Raw genomic sequence first — 17,588 nt, 5'->3', positions numbered from 1 at the left:
TTTAAAGATTTTAGCCTATTTGACCCCTGTAACCTTGAATGAAAGTCAAGGTCATTCATTCGAACAAACTTTGTAGCGCTTCATCCCAGCATGCCATAGGCCCGATATCAGGTCCCTAGACTGTTTGGGTATTAAGAAGAAGTCTTTTAAATATTTAGCCAATTTGACCCCTGTGACCTTGAATGAAGGTCAAGGTCATTCATTTGAACAAACTTTGTAGCGCTTCGCCCAATATCAGGTCTTTAGCCCTCTTGGTTATTACAAAGAAGTCGTTTAAATACTTTAGTCTATTTGACCCCTGTGACCTTGAATGAAAGTCAAGGCCATTCTTTTGAACAAACAGTGTAGCCGTTGATCCCAGCATGCCACAGGCCTAATATCAGGTATCTAGCCCTCTTGGTTATTAAGAAGAAGTCTTTTAAAGATTTTAGCCTTTTTGACCCCTGTGCCCTTGAATGGAAGTCAAGGTCATTCATTTGTGCAAACTATGTAGCGCTTCATCCAAACATGTCACATGCCAAATATCATGTCTCTAGCTCTCTTGGTTATTAAGAAGAAGTTGTTTAAAGATTTTATCCTATCTGACACCTTTGACCTTGAATGAAGGTCAAGGTCATTCATTTGAACAACTTGGTAGCCCTTGATTCCAGCATGCCTCAGCAGGCCCAAAATCTGGTCCCTAGGCTGTTTGGTTATTAAGAAGAAGTCGTTTAAAGATTTTTGCCTATTTGATCCCTGTGACCTTGAATGAAGATCAAGCTCATTCATTTGAACAAACTTGGTAGCCCTCTATCCCAGCATGCGACATGCCCAATATCAGGTCACTAGCCCTCTTGGTTATTAAGAAGAAGTCGTTTAAAGAATTTAGCCTAATAGACCCCTGTGCCCTTGAATGAAGGTCAAGGTCATTCATTTGAACAAACTTTGTAGCAATTCATGCCAGCATGTCACAGGCCTAATATCAGGTCCCTAGGCCTCTTAGTTATTAAGAAAAAGTCTTGTAATTTTTTTAGCCTTTTTGACCCCTGTGACCTTGAATGAAGGTCAAGGTCATTCATTTGAATAAACTTGGCATCCCTTCATCTCAGCATACCACAGGCCCAATATCAGGTCCCTAGGCTGTTTGGTTATTAAGAAGATGTCATTTAAAGATTTAAGCCTTTTTGACCCCTGTGACCTTGAATGAAGGACATGGTCAGTTATTTGAACAAACTTGGTACCCCTTTATCCCAGCATGCCACATGTCCAATATCAGGTCCCTAGGCCTATTGGTTATTTAGAAGAAGTCGCTTAAAGATTTTAGCCTTTTTGACTCCTGTGACCTTGAATGAAGGTCAAGGTCATTCATTTGAACAAACTTGGTAGCCCTTCATCCCAGCATGTCACAGGCCCAATTTCAGGTCTCAAGGCCTCTTGGTTATTTAGAAGAAGTCTGTTAAAGATTTTCACCTATTTAACCCGTGACCTTGAATGAAGGTCAAGGTCATTCATTTGAACAAACTTGGTAGCCATTCATCCCAGCATGTCACAAGCTCAATTTCAGGTCTCTTAGTCTCTTGGATATTTCGAAGAAGTCTGTTAAAGATTTTCACCTATTTAACCCCATGTGACCTTGAATGAAGGTCAAGGTCATTCATTTGAACAAACTTGGTAGCCCTTCATCCCAGCATGCTATTTGTCAAATTTCAGGACTCTAGGTCTCCAAGTTTTGGAGAAGAAGTTGTTTAAATGGAAAAGTTGACGCCGGACGGCAAGCTGGACGACGGACGGACGACGGACGCTGCACCATAGCAAAAGCTCACTTGCCCTTCAGGCAGGTGAGCTAAAAATAAATTTGCACAATAACTGCTATGTTAGGATTACACATAATAGTGTCTGATTGCATTGGATAATTTAAAACGTACGAAGAAGCATTTTATCATAATTATACAGTTAATGCAAGTACAATGTGATTAATCAATAACACATGAAGTCAGTATCATAGTCAAAGAGGAAAAATATTTAAGTCTTAAGCACTATTACAACAAGAAAAGAGAAAGCAATCTATTAAGGTTGTGGTGGCCATCTTGGATTTCGGATAAACTCGAAAAATAACAACACATGGGCGAGACCATATGTCAGAGTAATTTCAAGCAAGTTTAAACTCAATCCCACCAGGCCCCGTAGTTATTCACAAGAAGTTGTTTAAAGGATTTTTAGCCAATTTGACCCCTGTGACCTTGAATGAAGGTCCAGGTCATTTATTTGAACAAACTTGGTAGCCCTTCATCCCAGCATGCTGCGGGCCCAATATGAGTATCCTGGGCCTTTTGGTTCTTGAGAAGAAGTCGTTTAAAAATTTCAGCCTATTTGACCCTTGAGACCTTGAATGAAGATCAAGGTCATTCATTTGAACAAACTTGGTAGCCCTTCATCCCAGCATACTACATGCCGAATATCAGTACCCTGTGCCTTCTGGTTCTTGAGAGAAGTTGTTTAGATATATTAGCCTTTTTGCCCCCTGTGACCTTGAATGAAGATCAAGGTCATTCATTTGAACAAACTTGATAGCCCTTCATCAAAGCATGTTATGGGTTCAATATCAGGTCTCTAGGCCTCTTAGTTATTCACAAGAAGTTGTTTAAAGGATTTTTAGCCTATTTGACCCCTGTGACCTTAAATGAAGATCAAGGTCATTCACTTGACCAACCTTGGTAGCCCTTCATCCCAGCATGCTACAGGCCAAATATCAGTACCCTGGGCCTTCTAGGTCTTGAGAAGAAGTCGTTTAAATATTTTAGCCTTTTTGACCTCTATGACCTTGAATGAATGTCAAGGTCATTCATTTGCAAAAACTTGGTAGCCCTTAATCCCAGCATACTACAGGCCCACTATTGGGTCTCTAGGCCTCCTAGTTATTCTCAAGAAGTCATTTAAATATTTTAGCCTATTTGACCCCTGTGACCTTGAATGAATGTCAAGGTCCTTTATTTGAACAAACTTGGTAGCCCTTCATCCCAGCATGTCACAAGCCCAATATGAGTATCCTGGGCCTTTTGGTTCTTGAGAAGAAGTTTTTTAAATATTTAAGCCTATTTAACCCCTGTGACCTTCAATGAAGATCAAGGTAATTCATTTGAACAAACTTGATAGCTCTTCATCCAAGCATGTCACAGGCCCAATATCAGGTCTCTAGGCCCCGTAGTTATTCACAAGAAGTTGTTTAAAGGATTTTTAGCCAATTTGACCCCTGTGACCTTGAATGAAGGTCCAGGTCATTTATTTGAACAAACTTGGTAGCCCTTCATCCCAGCATGCTGCGGGCCCAATATGAGTATCCTGGGCCTTTTGGTTCTTGAGAAGAAGTCGTTTAAAAATTTCAGCCTATTTGACCCTTGAGACCTTGAATGAAGATCAAGGTCATTCATTTGAACAAACTTGGTAGCCCTTCATCCCAGCATACTACATGCCGAATATCAGTACCCTGTGCCTTCTGGTTCTTGAGAGAAGTTGTTTAGATATATTAGCCTTTTTGCCCCCTGTGACCTTGAATGAAGATCAAGGTCATTCATTTGAACAAACTTGATAGCCCTTCATCAAAGCATGTTATGGGTTCAATATCAGGTCTCTAGGCCTCTTAGTTATTCACAAGAAGTTGTTTAAAGGATTTTTAGCCTATTTGACCCCTGTGACCTTAAATGAAGATCAAGGTCATTCACTTGACCAACCTTGGTAGCCCTTCATCCCAGCATGCTACAGGCCAAATATCAGTACCCTGGGCCTTCTAGGTCTTGAGAAGAAGTCGTTTAAATATTTTAGCCTTTTTGACCTCTATGACCTTGAATGAAGGTCAAGGTCATTCATTTGCAAAAACTTGGTAGCCCTTCATCCCAGCATGTCACAGGCCCACTATTGGGTCTCTAGGCCTCCTAGTTATTCTCAAGAAGTCATTTAAAGAGTTTAGCCTATTTGACCCCTGTGACCTTGAATGAATGTCAAGGTCCTTTATTTGAACAAACTTGGTAGCCCTTCATCCCAGCATGTCACAAGCCCAATATGAGTATCCTGGGCCTTTTGGTTCTTGAGAAGAAGTTTTTTAAATATTTAAGCCTATTTAACCCCTGTGACCTTCAATGAAGATCAAGGTAATTCATTTGAACAAACTTGATAGCTCTTCATCCAAGCATGTCACAGGCCCAATATCAGGTCTCTAGGCCCCGTAGTTATTCACAAGAAGTTGTTTAAAGGATTTTTAGCCAATTTGACCCCTGTGACCTTGAATGAAGGTCCAGGTCATTTATTTGAACAAACTTGGTAGCCCTTCATCCCAGCATGCTGCGGGCCCAATATGAGTATCCTGGGCCTTTTGGTTCTTGAGAAGAAGTCGTTTAAAAATTTCAGCCTATTTGACCCTTGAGACCTTGAATGAAGATCAAGGTCATTCATTTGAACAAACTTGGTAGCCCTTCATCCCAGCATACTACATGCCGAATATCAGTACCCTGTGCCTTCTGGTTCTTGAGAGAAGTTGTTTAGATATATTAGCCTTTTTGCCCCCTGTGACCTTGAATGAAGATCAAGGTCATTCATTTGAACAAACTTGATAGCCCTTCATCAAAGCATGTTATGGGTTCAATATCAGGTCTCTAGGCCTCTTAGTTATTCACAAGAAGTTGTTTAAAGGATTTTTAGCCTATTTGACCCCTGTGACCTTAAATAAAGATCAAGGTCATTCACTTGACCAACCTTGGTAGCCCTTCATCCCAGCATGCTACAGGCCAAATATCAGTACCCTGGGCCTTCTAGGTCTTGAGAAGAAGTCGTTTAAATATTTTAGCCTTTTTGACCTCTATGACCTTGAATGAATGTCAAGGTCATTCATTTGCAAAAACTTGGTAGCCCTTAATCCCAGCATACTACAGGCCAAATATTAGTACCCTGGGCCTTTCGGTTATTGAGATGAAGTCGTTTGAATGAAAAGTTTACGGATGGCGCACGGAGGACGGCGCACGACGACGGACGGTGCATGATGACAATAGGTCATCCTTACCCTTCGGGTCAGATGACCTAAAAACTGTAATCTTTGCATCCAATGTAAAATTGTAAATTACTTAAAGATGTTTAGTAACCAGGCCCATTGTTTAAATATGTATTAGTGTCACCATGGAGGACGAGTTTGATATTATACATGTAGTGTGCTAGTTAAGGAAAATAAAAGGGTAGAGGCAGTATATAAATGATAATCTGAAGCCTGTCTTCCTCCCAGCTACAGATCTACAGTATATATATAAAGCAGTGTCTATGTACAGTAGAGGAAGTAAACCCATACAGAATATCCCTCGTTACCTGTTATGGACATCTGAGTGTATCTCTCTGTAAATATCAAAACATGAAAGCTGTGTTATGGTGATTAAGAAACAAAATTTTCATTCTATGTTGATTCGACCAGGTTAACACACAGAAGATGTCTTCTCTCCGAAGTAGCGCTATATTTACCAGGCCTGTTACCACATTGACAAGTGGTCTTGAGACTATCTGATTAAATGCATGTCTTAGTAGGTTGGTCCCCTGATTGTCCATGAACACCTGGCAAATACTGCTGTTAGGGTCACACAGTCAGATTAGCTTTGGCATTAGACAATCAGCATGTCCTTTGTGTTGGAACTTTTGAAGTGAATAAATTATCTATTCTTCAGATGCTGATAAAATACTAGTACTGGTGAAACCGGTATTCACAGTAATAATGGCAACCATACAAATGTCAGCATTGACTTATACACACACAAGTAGGATGCCTAGAAGATTTGTGGATCTATGAAACATTAGATTTTGCTGATTTACATAAATATGTATTGCTATAGAAATTGAGGGTTGCAGGAACAGCTACAAAATGTATTTAAATTGTGCCAAAGACATTCTCAAAGCCCATTATTCTTTTGGTCAATGTTTGGATCATCTGAACATGACCCTAAGAGCAAAGTACCTTCATGATCAGATGTTCAGACAACATTCAAACCATGAAATGATGATTTTAATCAGATTGACTTAGTAAGAAAGATTTTGAATGGTCATTGCTAGCTTATCATGTATCATACACCCAATTTGGATTCTTAGCCTTTTTTGTAAAGATCTACTGTTCTAGTGTTAATGTAGGATGTCCTTTAAACACTGTTCAAATGTAGCATATGTCCTTAAGCATGTAACTGTGGACATTCACACACGTAAGTGATACAACTCAATACACACAGAAGATGAGAGGCTATTCTTAATTAACAACTCTAGCTGTTAATATGATGTAAAACCTAATACATATACTAAACAATACCTTGTAGCATCTAGTACATAAAACATTTGGTAGTCTTACCTTGAATGGTTAGAAAAGCATCCCCTACAAGTACATCCACAATCCTGTAAAATAAACAAACAACTACTGGTAATTGTACAAATGCAATTAGACAACTCCTTGTCATAACCTATATGCTGTATGGCATTTGGTGAATAACAAAATTAAAACTTGTTATTGTAATCAAATATTGGATAATAGTAATTACATATAATCTAACAATGTTGACTTGTTTATTTCACAAAAGAAGGAAAATACAATATTTATACAATAATTTATTTCATTGTGACATCCCTTCCCCTCATAAAATAATTATTGTTTTTCGTAAAGATGTCTAAGAAAAAAATTTATAAAGACCACCCATACGGGACCAAGAACAATGTTGTTTTTATAGCCAAGAGTTCTTTATACACAGCTCATATCAAATTATGTTGAAATTGACCACTTGGTACCATGAGAAAGTGGTCTTATTAAGCAGATGGTCTTTATACAGAGGTGGTTGCTAAGGCAGGTTTAACTATAAAGCTAGAGACTAAACAGTCCTATAGCTGTGATATAACTGAAATCCACCTATTAATGTTGTTGATGTCTAAGCTACTTTAAGCTCAATCCATAATAAGATTAAATTCTTTCATAGAGTAGTAAACCATCTAAGGCTCTTATATAACACATGTAATAAATCAAATGTTATCATAATCATATGTTTTGAGGTGGTTTCAAGAAAACACTGTACTGTATATTCTACCCATATCAATATAAGTGGCAAAATGACAGTAATATTTACAACAAACTGTCCAGCAGCAAGCTCTATATTCACTCAAAGACTTAATGTAACAAGAATATGGCGAATAGCTACCGGTAGATAAATTTTATGAAAAAAGATGGCTGATTAGTTTATTACTAATTATTAGAATTCAGTGACTGAAATTTTCCAATTAAATAAGGTTTTTCAAAAACTTATTTTTTCAAGATGGTACAGCTTAAAGAATCACTGACATATATTATCCTAATATCCTTGGTAGAGGTCAAATACCAAACAGCATCAGGGGTAGTCCAGAGATATATGTCTTTATACATACTAACTGTAATTATATTACTGGGTACCGTTTCACAAAGCATACGTAACTTTACGGGTACCCGTAACCTGTACGTAAGTTATTTTGACCGTTTCACAAAGCACACGTAAGTTACGGGTAAACGTAAATGACTTACGGGTACACGTAAATAACGTCAAAACCGTACGTAACTTACGCCAACAAAATACCACCCGTAAACCCCACGTAAGTATGATACAAGTCACAAAATCGTTGTTGTTTGGCATATTTAAAGTCTCAGAACAAATAGCCAAACACATTACATAAGTTTTAAAGTTTTCTCACTTGGATTGTCGATGCGGAAATTTCCACGCCGTCGACGGTATTTTGTATTTTTCTACTTTTAAAATGTTTTATTTGCTTTTTATTTTCATTTCATATATCCGTGTGTTGCAGGGATACTGTCTTTTTTATCACTTAGATATTTTTTCGCAAAAGAAACACGGGCTTAATCCCGATATTCGCATATTTGTTGACGTCAGAGCGATGGTCGCTGATTTCAGTAGATCTAAATCTAATGTTGTAATCGTTCCGTTTCGTATTGAAACCTGACTTTATTTCTGGATTTTGTTTGTTACAAACACATATATACTGTATTGAAAACTTTAGGTTATACAGACTTTATTAGTATGTATACATGTAGAGTTATCAATGGTTTCAATCATTAAAGTATCTCCAGTTAATTAACGCGTCACAAAGATATTGATGATACAACGTTATTCGAACGTTAATTACGTCAAATTTCGCCGATATTAGGGACATCAACAAATTGTGACACATAAACAAAATAGTACAACTAATATATGTACCGAATCCATAAATTCATCCTTAATTAGGAGCAAATACATTTCAACGTTAACGTCATAAGTTTGAAACCATCTTTTTTTCTATTTGAGTAGACCAACATGAGTTTCTTGACAGTTTAATAGTAATATAATTATGAATATCGTAAAAGCTACAACTGCACACTGAAATAATGTGTTATAAGTTATTTACTACGATCACAAGTGCTCATTGCTACGTCATCGAAATGTTCAAAACTGTACATTACATTGTACAACAAGTGTTGGATGTACTTACCAAAGGCATACGATAGTATAATATAACATTAATTATATAACTTTGCTACACTTTTATAACACACGTAACTGTTACAAGTATGTGTTTGTATCAAATGTTCCTGTGTGCTATTGGTACTGAAAACTTTGGATATACAGAAAATAGGAAATGTCCCATTAGCGTTCCGTACATGTTCTTCAAATTCATACTCATACTATTCCGATATATGTTTTTTTTTCTAACTCTCAAGTCTTACAAATCACATACATAAACATAGTGTGTATTATGTGCTAATAATGACACGTGAGTCTATATAAATTGTAATGCTTTCATTTGGAGAGGGTGACATAGGTTTATTATAGACATATAGTCATTAGCATACTATGTGTTAATAGTAGGTTGCAAATTCAAGAAAATAAGCTCAGATGAAAATAATTTAGTATAGTAGGAGTGTACCTCAGATAGCGCGCATTAGACATTTTTTATGTTAAAAATAGCCCGCGAACAATACGCAGGAAATAACGTGCTAATGGAGCAAAGTAATGATTATGCAAACCATTTTGAAAACGGTTGTAGGCTTTTCATCGTATTTGTGTTATAAAACTGAACCGTGTGCAATATCTACGGCGGCGTATTAGGGCCATTATGTAATTTTATTTATCTTGTACGTACAAGTTAGTATCTTGTACGTACAAGATAGTACAATGTTGAAACTCTCGATATTAAAGTTAATATTACGCACCCTTGGTTTATTGTGTGGTATTGTGATACTGTGATAAGTTTGTGAACATATATATGTAAATGTCTTTAACGTCTTTTATCATCATTTGGACAATAATTGATGTTTAATCATGTGTATATATGTCTCATCAACTCAAAAACAAATATAAAATGATGTGTTTTGCTTTTGTTGTCTGTGCAATCAGTAACTCATTCCGTATAGGGCATAATACCTTGGATTTTTATCGGAATAAAATTAATTATTTCCAATACTTGTATTCTGAAGTAAAATAAAAGCTAAAACTTTTCAGTGATAGTTTAAGTGTAAAGTATTTAATATTTGTCACTGAAGAAAATTTTGAATTCGTCTGCTTCTGTTTTTATATCCCGCAACGATGTTAAGGGGGTATACTGGAATCGTGTTGCCCGTCTATCCGTGTGATTGTCTGTCTGTACTCCTCCTAAAATTCTTAACAGATTTTGATAAAATTTGGTACACAGAACCCTGACATAAAGGGAAGTTGCGTAAACTATGTAGGGTTCTGCAATGTCCCATATTAATGGAGCAACTATACAACGCCAGTTTCAAAATTATGAAAGTAATTATACATGAACAGTTTCGATTGATAATCCGGCAAATTAAAATTACAATTATGAAACATTAATTCTTCGGTGGTGAACAGCAGATCAACTCAACTTGATAAGAACTTGTACGTACAATATACTAACTTGTACGTACAAGATACTAACTCGTACCTACAAGATAAATAAAATTATATAGTGGCCCTAATATGCCGCCGTAAATATTAAATTAATAGCGAGACATTTTTTCACATATAAATATGAAGTCTTTTCGAAAGAAAAATATACGGCAACTCTACAAATGATAAACTGGGCGTCTTGTGAACGGTACAGTAGATATAAAGTATGGTCGTTATGTTTGTTTTGGAAAAAAATATTATTTAAATGCACGTATACACATGCATGAAATAATTGAAACCCGCAAAAAAATATTGAAAATTATGCCAGAGTGATTTTCTGAGGCAGTGCTCAGTAACACATAGACACCATTTCGTACGTATACCCGGTGTAACGTTGAAAATGGACCTCCGTTAAAAATTGACCTCGGGTCAGTTTTCAACATTGAAAACGGACCCCGAATGCCGTTGAAAATTGAACATGCCGTTGAAAATTGACAGTGTCTAGGGTCAATTATCAACGGCAGGTCTGTTGAAAAATGAAAAATGACCGTTGAAAAATGACCTTGGCAAACTATCAACGGATGGTCTTTTGAAAAGTTTGTACTATGTGGTGTTCACTTCCGAGTACCAGTGGAAAGTGTTACAAAACTATAATTATGTGATATTATTAATTTGTTTCTTAATGATTTTTTTATTATTATGTTTTGACGATTTTACGTTTGTCAGGTATTCGGTAATTTTTAATATATATCTATTCCCTGCAATATAAGAATACATGTATTACATATCTGCGTATGGATCAGTTATGTTGTGTTCTGCGTATGGTTGTGTTGTGTTGTTTTGTGGTTGTGTGTCATTGTGTTGTTTGTTGTGTGTTGTTGTTGTGTTGTTGTGTTCTGTGTTTGTGATGTGTTGTTGCGTTATCTTGTGTTGTTGTCGGGTGTTGTGTTGTTGTGTATTGTTGTGCTTTTGTTGTTAGATGGTGTTGTATTGTTGTTGTGTTGTGGTGTGGTTGTGTTGTGTGTTGCGTGATGTGTTGTTGTGTGATGTTTTGTTGCGTGATTTTGTGTTGTGTTATATTGTGTTGTTTGATGTTGTGTTGTTGGGTGTCGTGTTGTTATGTGTGGTTTTGTAATGTTATTGTGTTGTGTTATTGTGTGTTGTGTTGATGTTCCGTGTTTGTGTAATGTGTTGTTGTGTGATGTTTTTGTGATGTGTTGTTGCTTTATGTTGTGTGATGTTGTGTTGTTGTGTATTGTTGTGTTATTGTGTATTGTTGTTGTTAGGTGGTGTTGTGTTGTGGTGTGGTTGTGTTTTGTGTTGTTGTGTTGTGTGACGTGTTGTTGTGCGATGTTTTGCTGTGTGATTTTGTTGTGTTTTGTTGTGTTGTGTGATGTGTTGTTGTGTGGTGTTGTGTTGTGTAGTGTTGTTGGTGTGTTGATGTGCTGTGTGGTTTCGTGGTATTGTGGTGTCGTGTTGTGTTGTTGTGTAAAAACGAGTTCTAATGGGGTCACTTTTCAACGGGGTCTATTTTCAACGGATCGGTGTAAAAAGTGCGCTTAATGTTCAGTTTTCAATGGTTTTCGGGGTCATTTCTCAACGTTGAAAAATGACCCGAGGTCAGTTTTCAACGGGGGTCAATTTTCAACGTTACACTAGCCGAAAAGTGTAGTAGGCGGCCAGGTACGTATATTCGTTCTAAAAATTACGGTATATAGGTATATAGACACATCGAATTATTTAATTCGTTCTGTTTTTATTAATGCTACACACATAGATTGTATGTATCTCAGTTTATTATTCACATACATGTATATGTAATCGTCTAAATCGTGTGGTTTTGATGGTAGCAAGAAGCAAATGATGGGCACTAGCAAATTGTTTTCACATCTATATCTGAGAAAATAAAGATTGATTGTTTTGACATTATCCACGTCCGGTCTACGTTACGTGCACGTAAACCTGCACGTAAGTGCGGAAAGTTACGTACGGCGTCGTGAAACGCCCTTAAAATTTACGTACACGTAAAGATACGTTCACGTAAATCCTACGTGTACCCGTAAAGTTACGTATGCTTTGTGAAACGGTACCCTGGACAGGAATGTATAGCGACTTAGATGTTAATGAAGCTAGTAATAAAAAATATATTACTGGACAGTCATGTATATACATAAGCTGGGGGATGTTTGTATACTTACTGGACAAGCCTGTAGAGATATGGACGTTAAAGATACATCTGATGTCACTCTTTTATGCATTGTTTGTAAGTTATTGTTGTCTTGTTTCATCAATATATCTGTTTTCTGTCACTGCCATTCAAAGTTGTATTCCACCTTATCATTTCTGTCATACAGGTGTAGATCTGAACAGGATTTCTGTCATACAGGTGTAGATCTGAACAGGATTTCTGTCATACAGGTGTAGATCTGAACAGGATTTCTGTCATACAGGTGTAGATCTGAACAGGCAAAATTTAAGGCATCTGGAATTTTAAAAAGGAAATCAGTTTGTACAAAATTAAATCATGATTATAGTTCATGAAGAGAACCCATCTAATCTGCATCCTAATACTATTGTAAATGAATAAATTTATCAATTTTAAATTGATTGCGAAAATAAGCTTATTCTTTTTCACCTTATTTTTGTAATAGACTCAAAGCAATGTAACATTTATAACTGATATTTACTTTTGTCTTCACCAACAAAAATACATTTTTTCCCATTCACATTTTTGCCTTATTTTCAGAAATGATATTCATAAACCTAAAGACAGAAATGATATATATAAAATTAAATGACAGAAATGATATTTATAAATCCAAACTATATTAAGAAACCTGACTCCTTAAAATTACAATTTACAGCTGCTATCGACCATTACCTGTCTGTGTGAACTGCACACTTGTAGCTCACTACTATTGATCCAGTACTTACCCATCAGACATGCCATGTAGCTCACTACTATTGATCCAGTACTTACCCATCAGACATGTCATGTAGCTCACTACTATTGATCCAGTAATTACCCATCAGACATGTCATGTAGCTCACTACTATTGATCCAGTACTTACCCATCAGACATGTCATGTAGCTCACTGCTATTGATCCAGTACTTACCCATCAGACATGCCATGTAGCTCACTACTATTGATCCAGTACTTACCCATCAGATATGTCATGTAGCTCACTACTATTGATCCGGTACTTACCCATCAGACATGTCATGTAGCTCACTACTATTGATCCAGTACTTACCCATCAGACATGTCATGTAGCTCACTACTATTGATCCAGTACTTACCCATCAGACATGTCATGTAGCTCACTACTATTGATCCAGTACTTACCCATCAGATATGTCATGTAGCTCACTACTATTGATCCAGTACTTACCCATCAGACATGTCATGTAGCTCACTACTATTGATCCAGTACTTACCCATCAGACATGTCATGTAGCTCACTACTATTGATCCAGTACTTACCCATCAGACATGTCATGTAGCTCACTACTATTGATCCAGTACTTACCCATCAGACATGCCATGTAGCTCACTACTATTGATCCAGTACTTACCCATCAGACATGCCATGTAGCTCACTACTATTGATCCAGTACTTACCCATCAGACATGTCATGTAGCTCACTACTATTGATCCAGTACTTACCCATCAGACATGTCATGTAGCTCACTACTATTGATCCAGTACTTACCCATCAGACATGTCATGTAGCTCACTACTATTGATCCAGTACTTACCCATCAGACATGTCATGTAGCTCACTACTATTGATCCAGTACTTACCCATCAGACATGTCATGTAGCTCACTACTATTGATCCAGTACTTACCCATCAGACATGCCATGTAGCTCACTACTATTGATCCAGTACTTACCCATCAGACATGCTATGTAGCTCACTACTATTGATCCAGTACTTACCCATCAGACATGCCATGTAGCTCACTACTATTGATCCAGTACTTACCCATCAGACATGCCATGTAGCTCACTACTATTGATCCAGTACTTACCCATCAGACATGTCATGTAGCTCACTACTATTGATCCAGTACTTACCCATCAGACATGCCATGTAGCTCACTACTATTGATCCAGTACTTACCCATCAGACATGTCATGTAGCTCACTACTATTGATCCAGTACTTACCCATCAGACATGTCATGTAGCTCACTACTATTGATCCAGTACTTACCCATCAGATATGTCATGTAGCTCACTACTATTGATCCAGTACTTACCCATTTAGACATGACATGTAGCTCACTACTATTGATCCAGTACTTACCCATCAGACATGTCATGTAGCTCACTACTATTGATCCAGTACTTACCCATCAGACATGTCATGTAGCTCACTACTACTGATCCAGTACTTACCCATTATAGACATGACATGTAGCTCACTACTATTGATCCAGTACTTACCCATCAGACATGTCATGTAGCTCACTACTATTGATCCAGTACTTACCCATCAGACATGTCATGTAGCTCACTACTATTGATCCAGTACTTACCCATCAGACATGTCATGTAGCTCACTACTATTGATCCAATTCTTACCCATCAGATATGTCATGTAGCTTACTACTATTGATCCAGTACTTACCCATCAGATATGTCATGTAGCTCACTACTATTGATCCAGTACTTACCCATTATAGACATGACATGTAGCTCACTACTATTGATCCAGTACTTACCCATCAGACATGTCATGTAGCTCACTACTATTGATCCAGTACTTACCCATCAGACATGTCATGTAGCTCACTACTAATGATCCAGTACTTACCCATCAGATGTCATGTAGCTCACTACTATTGATCCAGTACTTACCCATCAGACATGTCATGTAGCTCACTACTATTGATCCAGTACTTACCCATCAGACATGTCATGTAGCTCACTACTATTGATCCAGTACTTACCCATCAGACATGTCATGTAGCTCACTACTATTGATCCAGTACTTACCCATCAGACATGTCATGTAGCTCACTACTATTGATCCAGTACTTACCCATCAGACATGTCATGTAGCTCACTACTATTGATCCAGTACTTACCCATCAGACATGCCATGTAGCTCACTACTATTGATCCAGTACTTACCCATCAGACATGACATGTAGCTCACTACTATTGATCCAGTACTTACCCATCAGACATGTCATGTAGCTCACTACTATTGATCCAGTACTTACCCATCAGACATGTCATGTAGCTCACTACTATTGATCCAGTACTTACCCATCAGACATGTCATGTAGCTCACTACTATTGATCCAGTACTTACCCATCAGACATGACATGTAGCTCACTACTATTGATCCAGTACTTACCCATCAGACATGTCATGTAGCTCACTACTATTGATCCAGTACTTACCCATCAGACATGCCATGTAGCTCACTACTATTGATCCAGTACTTACCCATCAGATATGTCATGTAGCTCACTACTATTGATCCAGTACTTACCCATCAGACATGTCATGTAGCTCACTACTATTGATCCAGTACTTACCCATCAGACATGTCATGTAGCTCACTACTATTGATCCAGTACTTACCCATCAGACATGTCATGTAGCTCACTACTATTGATCCAGTACTTACCCATCAGACATGTCATGTAGCTCACTACTATTGATCCAGTACTTACCCATCAGATATGTCATGTAGCTTACTACTATTGATCCAGTACTTACCCATCAGACATGTCATGTTTTGCACATTTTATGTAGGACATGAAATGTACAATTCAATGAAAATGGTATGTTGTGCATTGTGCATGATTCAGATCAGCTGATATATGGCACAGTACAAAACAAAAGGCCTCAAGGACATGCATAGCTCACTGATGTCAGCTCATACATAATAAATGTACTTGATGCATGTGAAAATAATTAATTCGTCAGGATTTTTATATAAAATCAATATTTCATTATGGGATGCAGATAGTGATTTTTTTTAGAATTTTGTTAGCTTGATGATAAGGACTGGTATTGCATATTCACTATAGGTAGGTAACAATGTAATTACACTGTCGTATATGACCTAGCTAGGACATTGTAAATACTGCAACCACAGTCAGCCTGCATATGTTTATATAGTGTAACATACATAAGCCACCTCAGAATCCATCCTCATGATTGGACTACAAATTAGAATAAGATGAGAGGTTTGTTCCACTGGCCTGACCAGCTAGCTACCACATCAGAGTATCATGCATTCCCTATATACATGTATGTACTTCTAATTATAGTCCCCTTGTAGATAGTGTTTCAAGTACCAATACATAGGGAGATCTAAACCAGTGTGTATTATAAGCTTGGTTATATATATAATATATATATATATATAGAGTGTCATGGTAGTCCATTTACATGATGGAAATGTAACAGATATCATATATAAACAAATAGAGTATGAGTTTGTCAGTCAAATAAATGGGGATCTGGGAAATGAACATAAATTTCAAATGATACCCTATTGTCTTTGCAATAAGGCTTTTTTATATTAAGTACAACTAATTCATCCTAATAAGCCCTCAATATGCAGTTTTCGGTCTTCAATGAACGACAGTGATTTTTCAAGGTATTTTGGGGAAAAAAAATTTGACACAAATTCGGAATTTTTAATTGCGAAAAGAGGAGTTTTAGGAAAATTAAGTTACCCATTACTGAACATGGTGTTATAGGTAATTAAATATTGTATAACTGTGTTATTTGATGTAACATGCTGTTTTTACATGGACCTGTATTGTATCAACAAAACAGTCTTTTATCAGGACAGTTTTTTTTATCTCAGCAGTTTGATTTGGGAATTTTTCATTGTAATTGGGAAAAATATAGGGGGGTTTAGCATTGAGAATGGGGTCGTTTTCTGACCCCAGTTATATATAAGGAGAAAAATAACTGAATGAAGCCAATATTTCACAATACACATCTTTCTCGTTATGTAAAAAGGAAAGTGTCAAAATTCAAAATAAACCATGGAATTGTTAATAGATTTTTTTAACACCCAATACTGACTTTAAAACCATTAATGTAGTTTTTCAATTTGTGGCGCAGTGTACGTTATAGCCCCAGACTTTGGTAGCATAATTCAAAATATGAAAGTATCAAACAAAGAAAGTTTTGTTTTTTCATTTAACATGAACTTTTTCACTTTACAATTAAGATGATAGAATAAAATGATTTTCTGCCTTTTGCAGTCCTACTACATGTATATCTATATCTGTACTGTATGTTGATTACTGTCTGACTGTCAGTATTTAAACTGTCGGTGTCAATAAGGCAGACTATGGTCAACAAACTAACCATGGTCAATCTGCCTATCACGGCCATTAGCTCCAGGCCATAGATCCTATGATAAACATACGTAACGAAAAGTGCATCGTCTTGTCATTAACAACATTGATAATGCACAGTAGATGACCGATCCTCATACGGTTTCCTCGATTTAACTGGTCACCATGACCATCCTAAGTCCGTAAATTTGATACAAATGGATTCTATCGTAGTATATAACTTACCTATCAATCCAGGGCATCTGTTGTTGCTGAAACACTCCTCATAAACCCAGATATATGTACTGTAAAGCTAATCCTGATTTTTTTGACATTGCCACGAAACTTCCGGTTGTTAAACTAGAG

The 17,588-nt window shown here is 36.9% G+C and overlaps 1 protein-coding gene across 2 annotated transcripts in view; it reads right to left on the bottom strand.

Moving 5' to 3' along the window:
- The window catches only part of LOC138318756 (tight junction-associated protein 1-like), a 31,729-nt gene extending 14,143 nt beyond the window's left edge, over positions 1 to 17,586 (bottom strand). The window contains exons 1-5 of one of the 2 annotated variants that reach the window (XM_069261429.1): positions 17,469 to 17,573; positions 12,347 to 12,378; positions 12,095 to 12,250; positions 6,344 to 6,387; positions 5,326 to 5,352 (exon numbers count right to left, since the gene is read on the bottom strand). In XM_069261429.1, the coding sequence (XP_069117530.1) occupies positions 5,326 to 5,352; positions 6,344 to 6,387; positions 12,095 to 12,184 (161 nt within the window). In that variant the 5' untranslated portion in view covers positions 12,185 to 12,250; positions 12,347 to 12,378; positions 17,469 to 17,573. Of the gene's footprint in view, positions 1 to 5,325; positions 5,353 to 6,343; positions 6,388 to 12,094; positions 12,379 to 17,468 lie in introns of both variants that reach the window. The other variant, XM_069261430.1, reaches the window with a different exon arrangement.
- Between the last annotated feature and the right edge of the window lie 2 nt (positions 17,587 to 17,588).

The sequence above is a fragment of the Argopecten irradians genome, chromosome 3 (assembly GCF_041381155.1).
Source record: "Argopecten irradians isolate NY chromosome 3, Ai_NY, whole genome shotgun sequence".
NCBI classification, from domain to species: domain Eukaryota; kingdom Metazoa; phylum Mollusca; class Bivalvia; order Pectinida; family Pectinidae; genus Argopecten; species Argopecten irradians.
The sequence above is the reverse complement of the archived record's forward strand: the minus strand, read 5'-3'. Positions and strand labels throughout refer to the sequence as shown.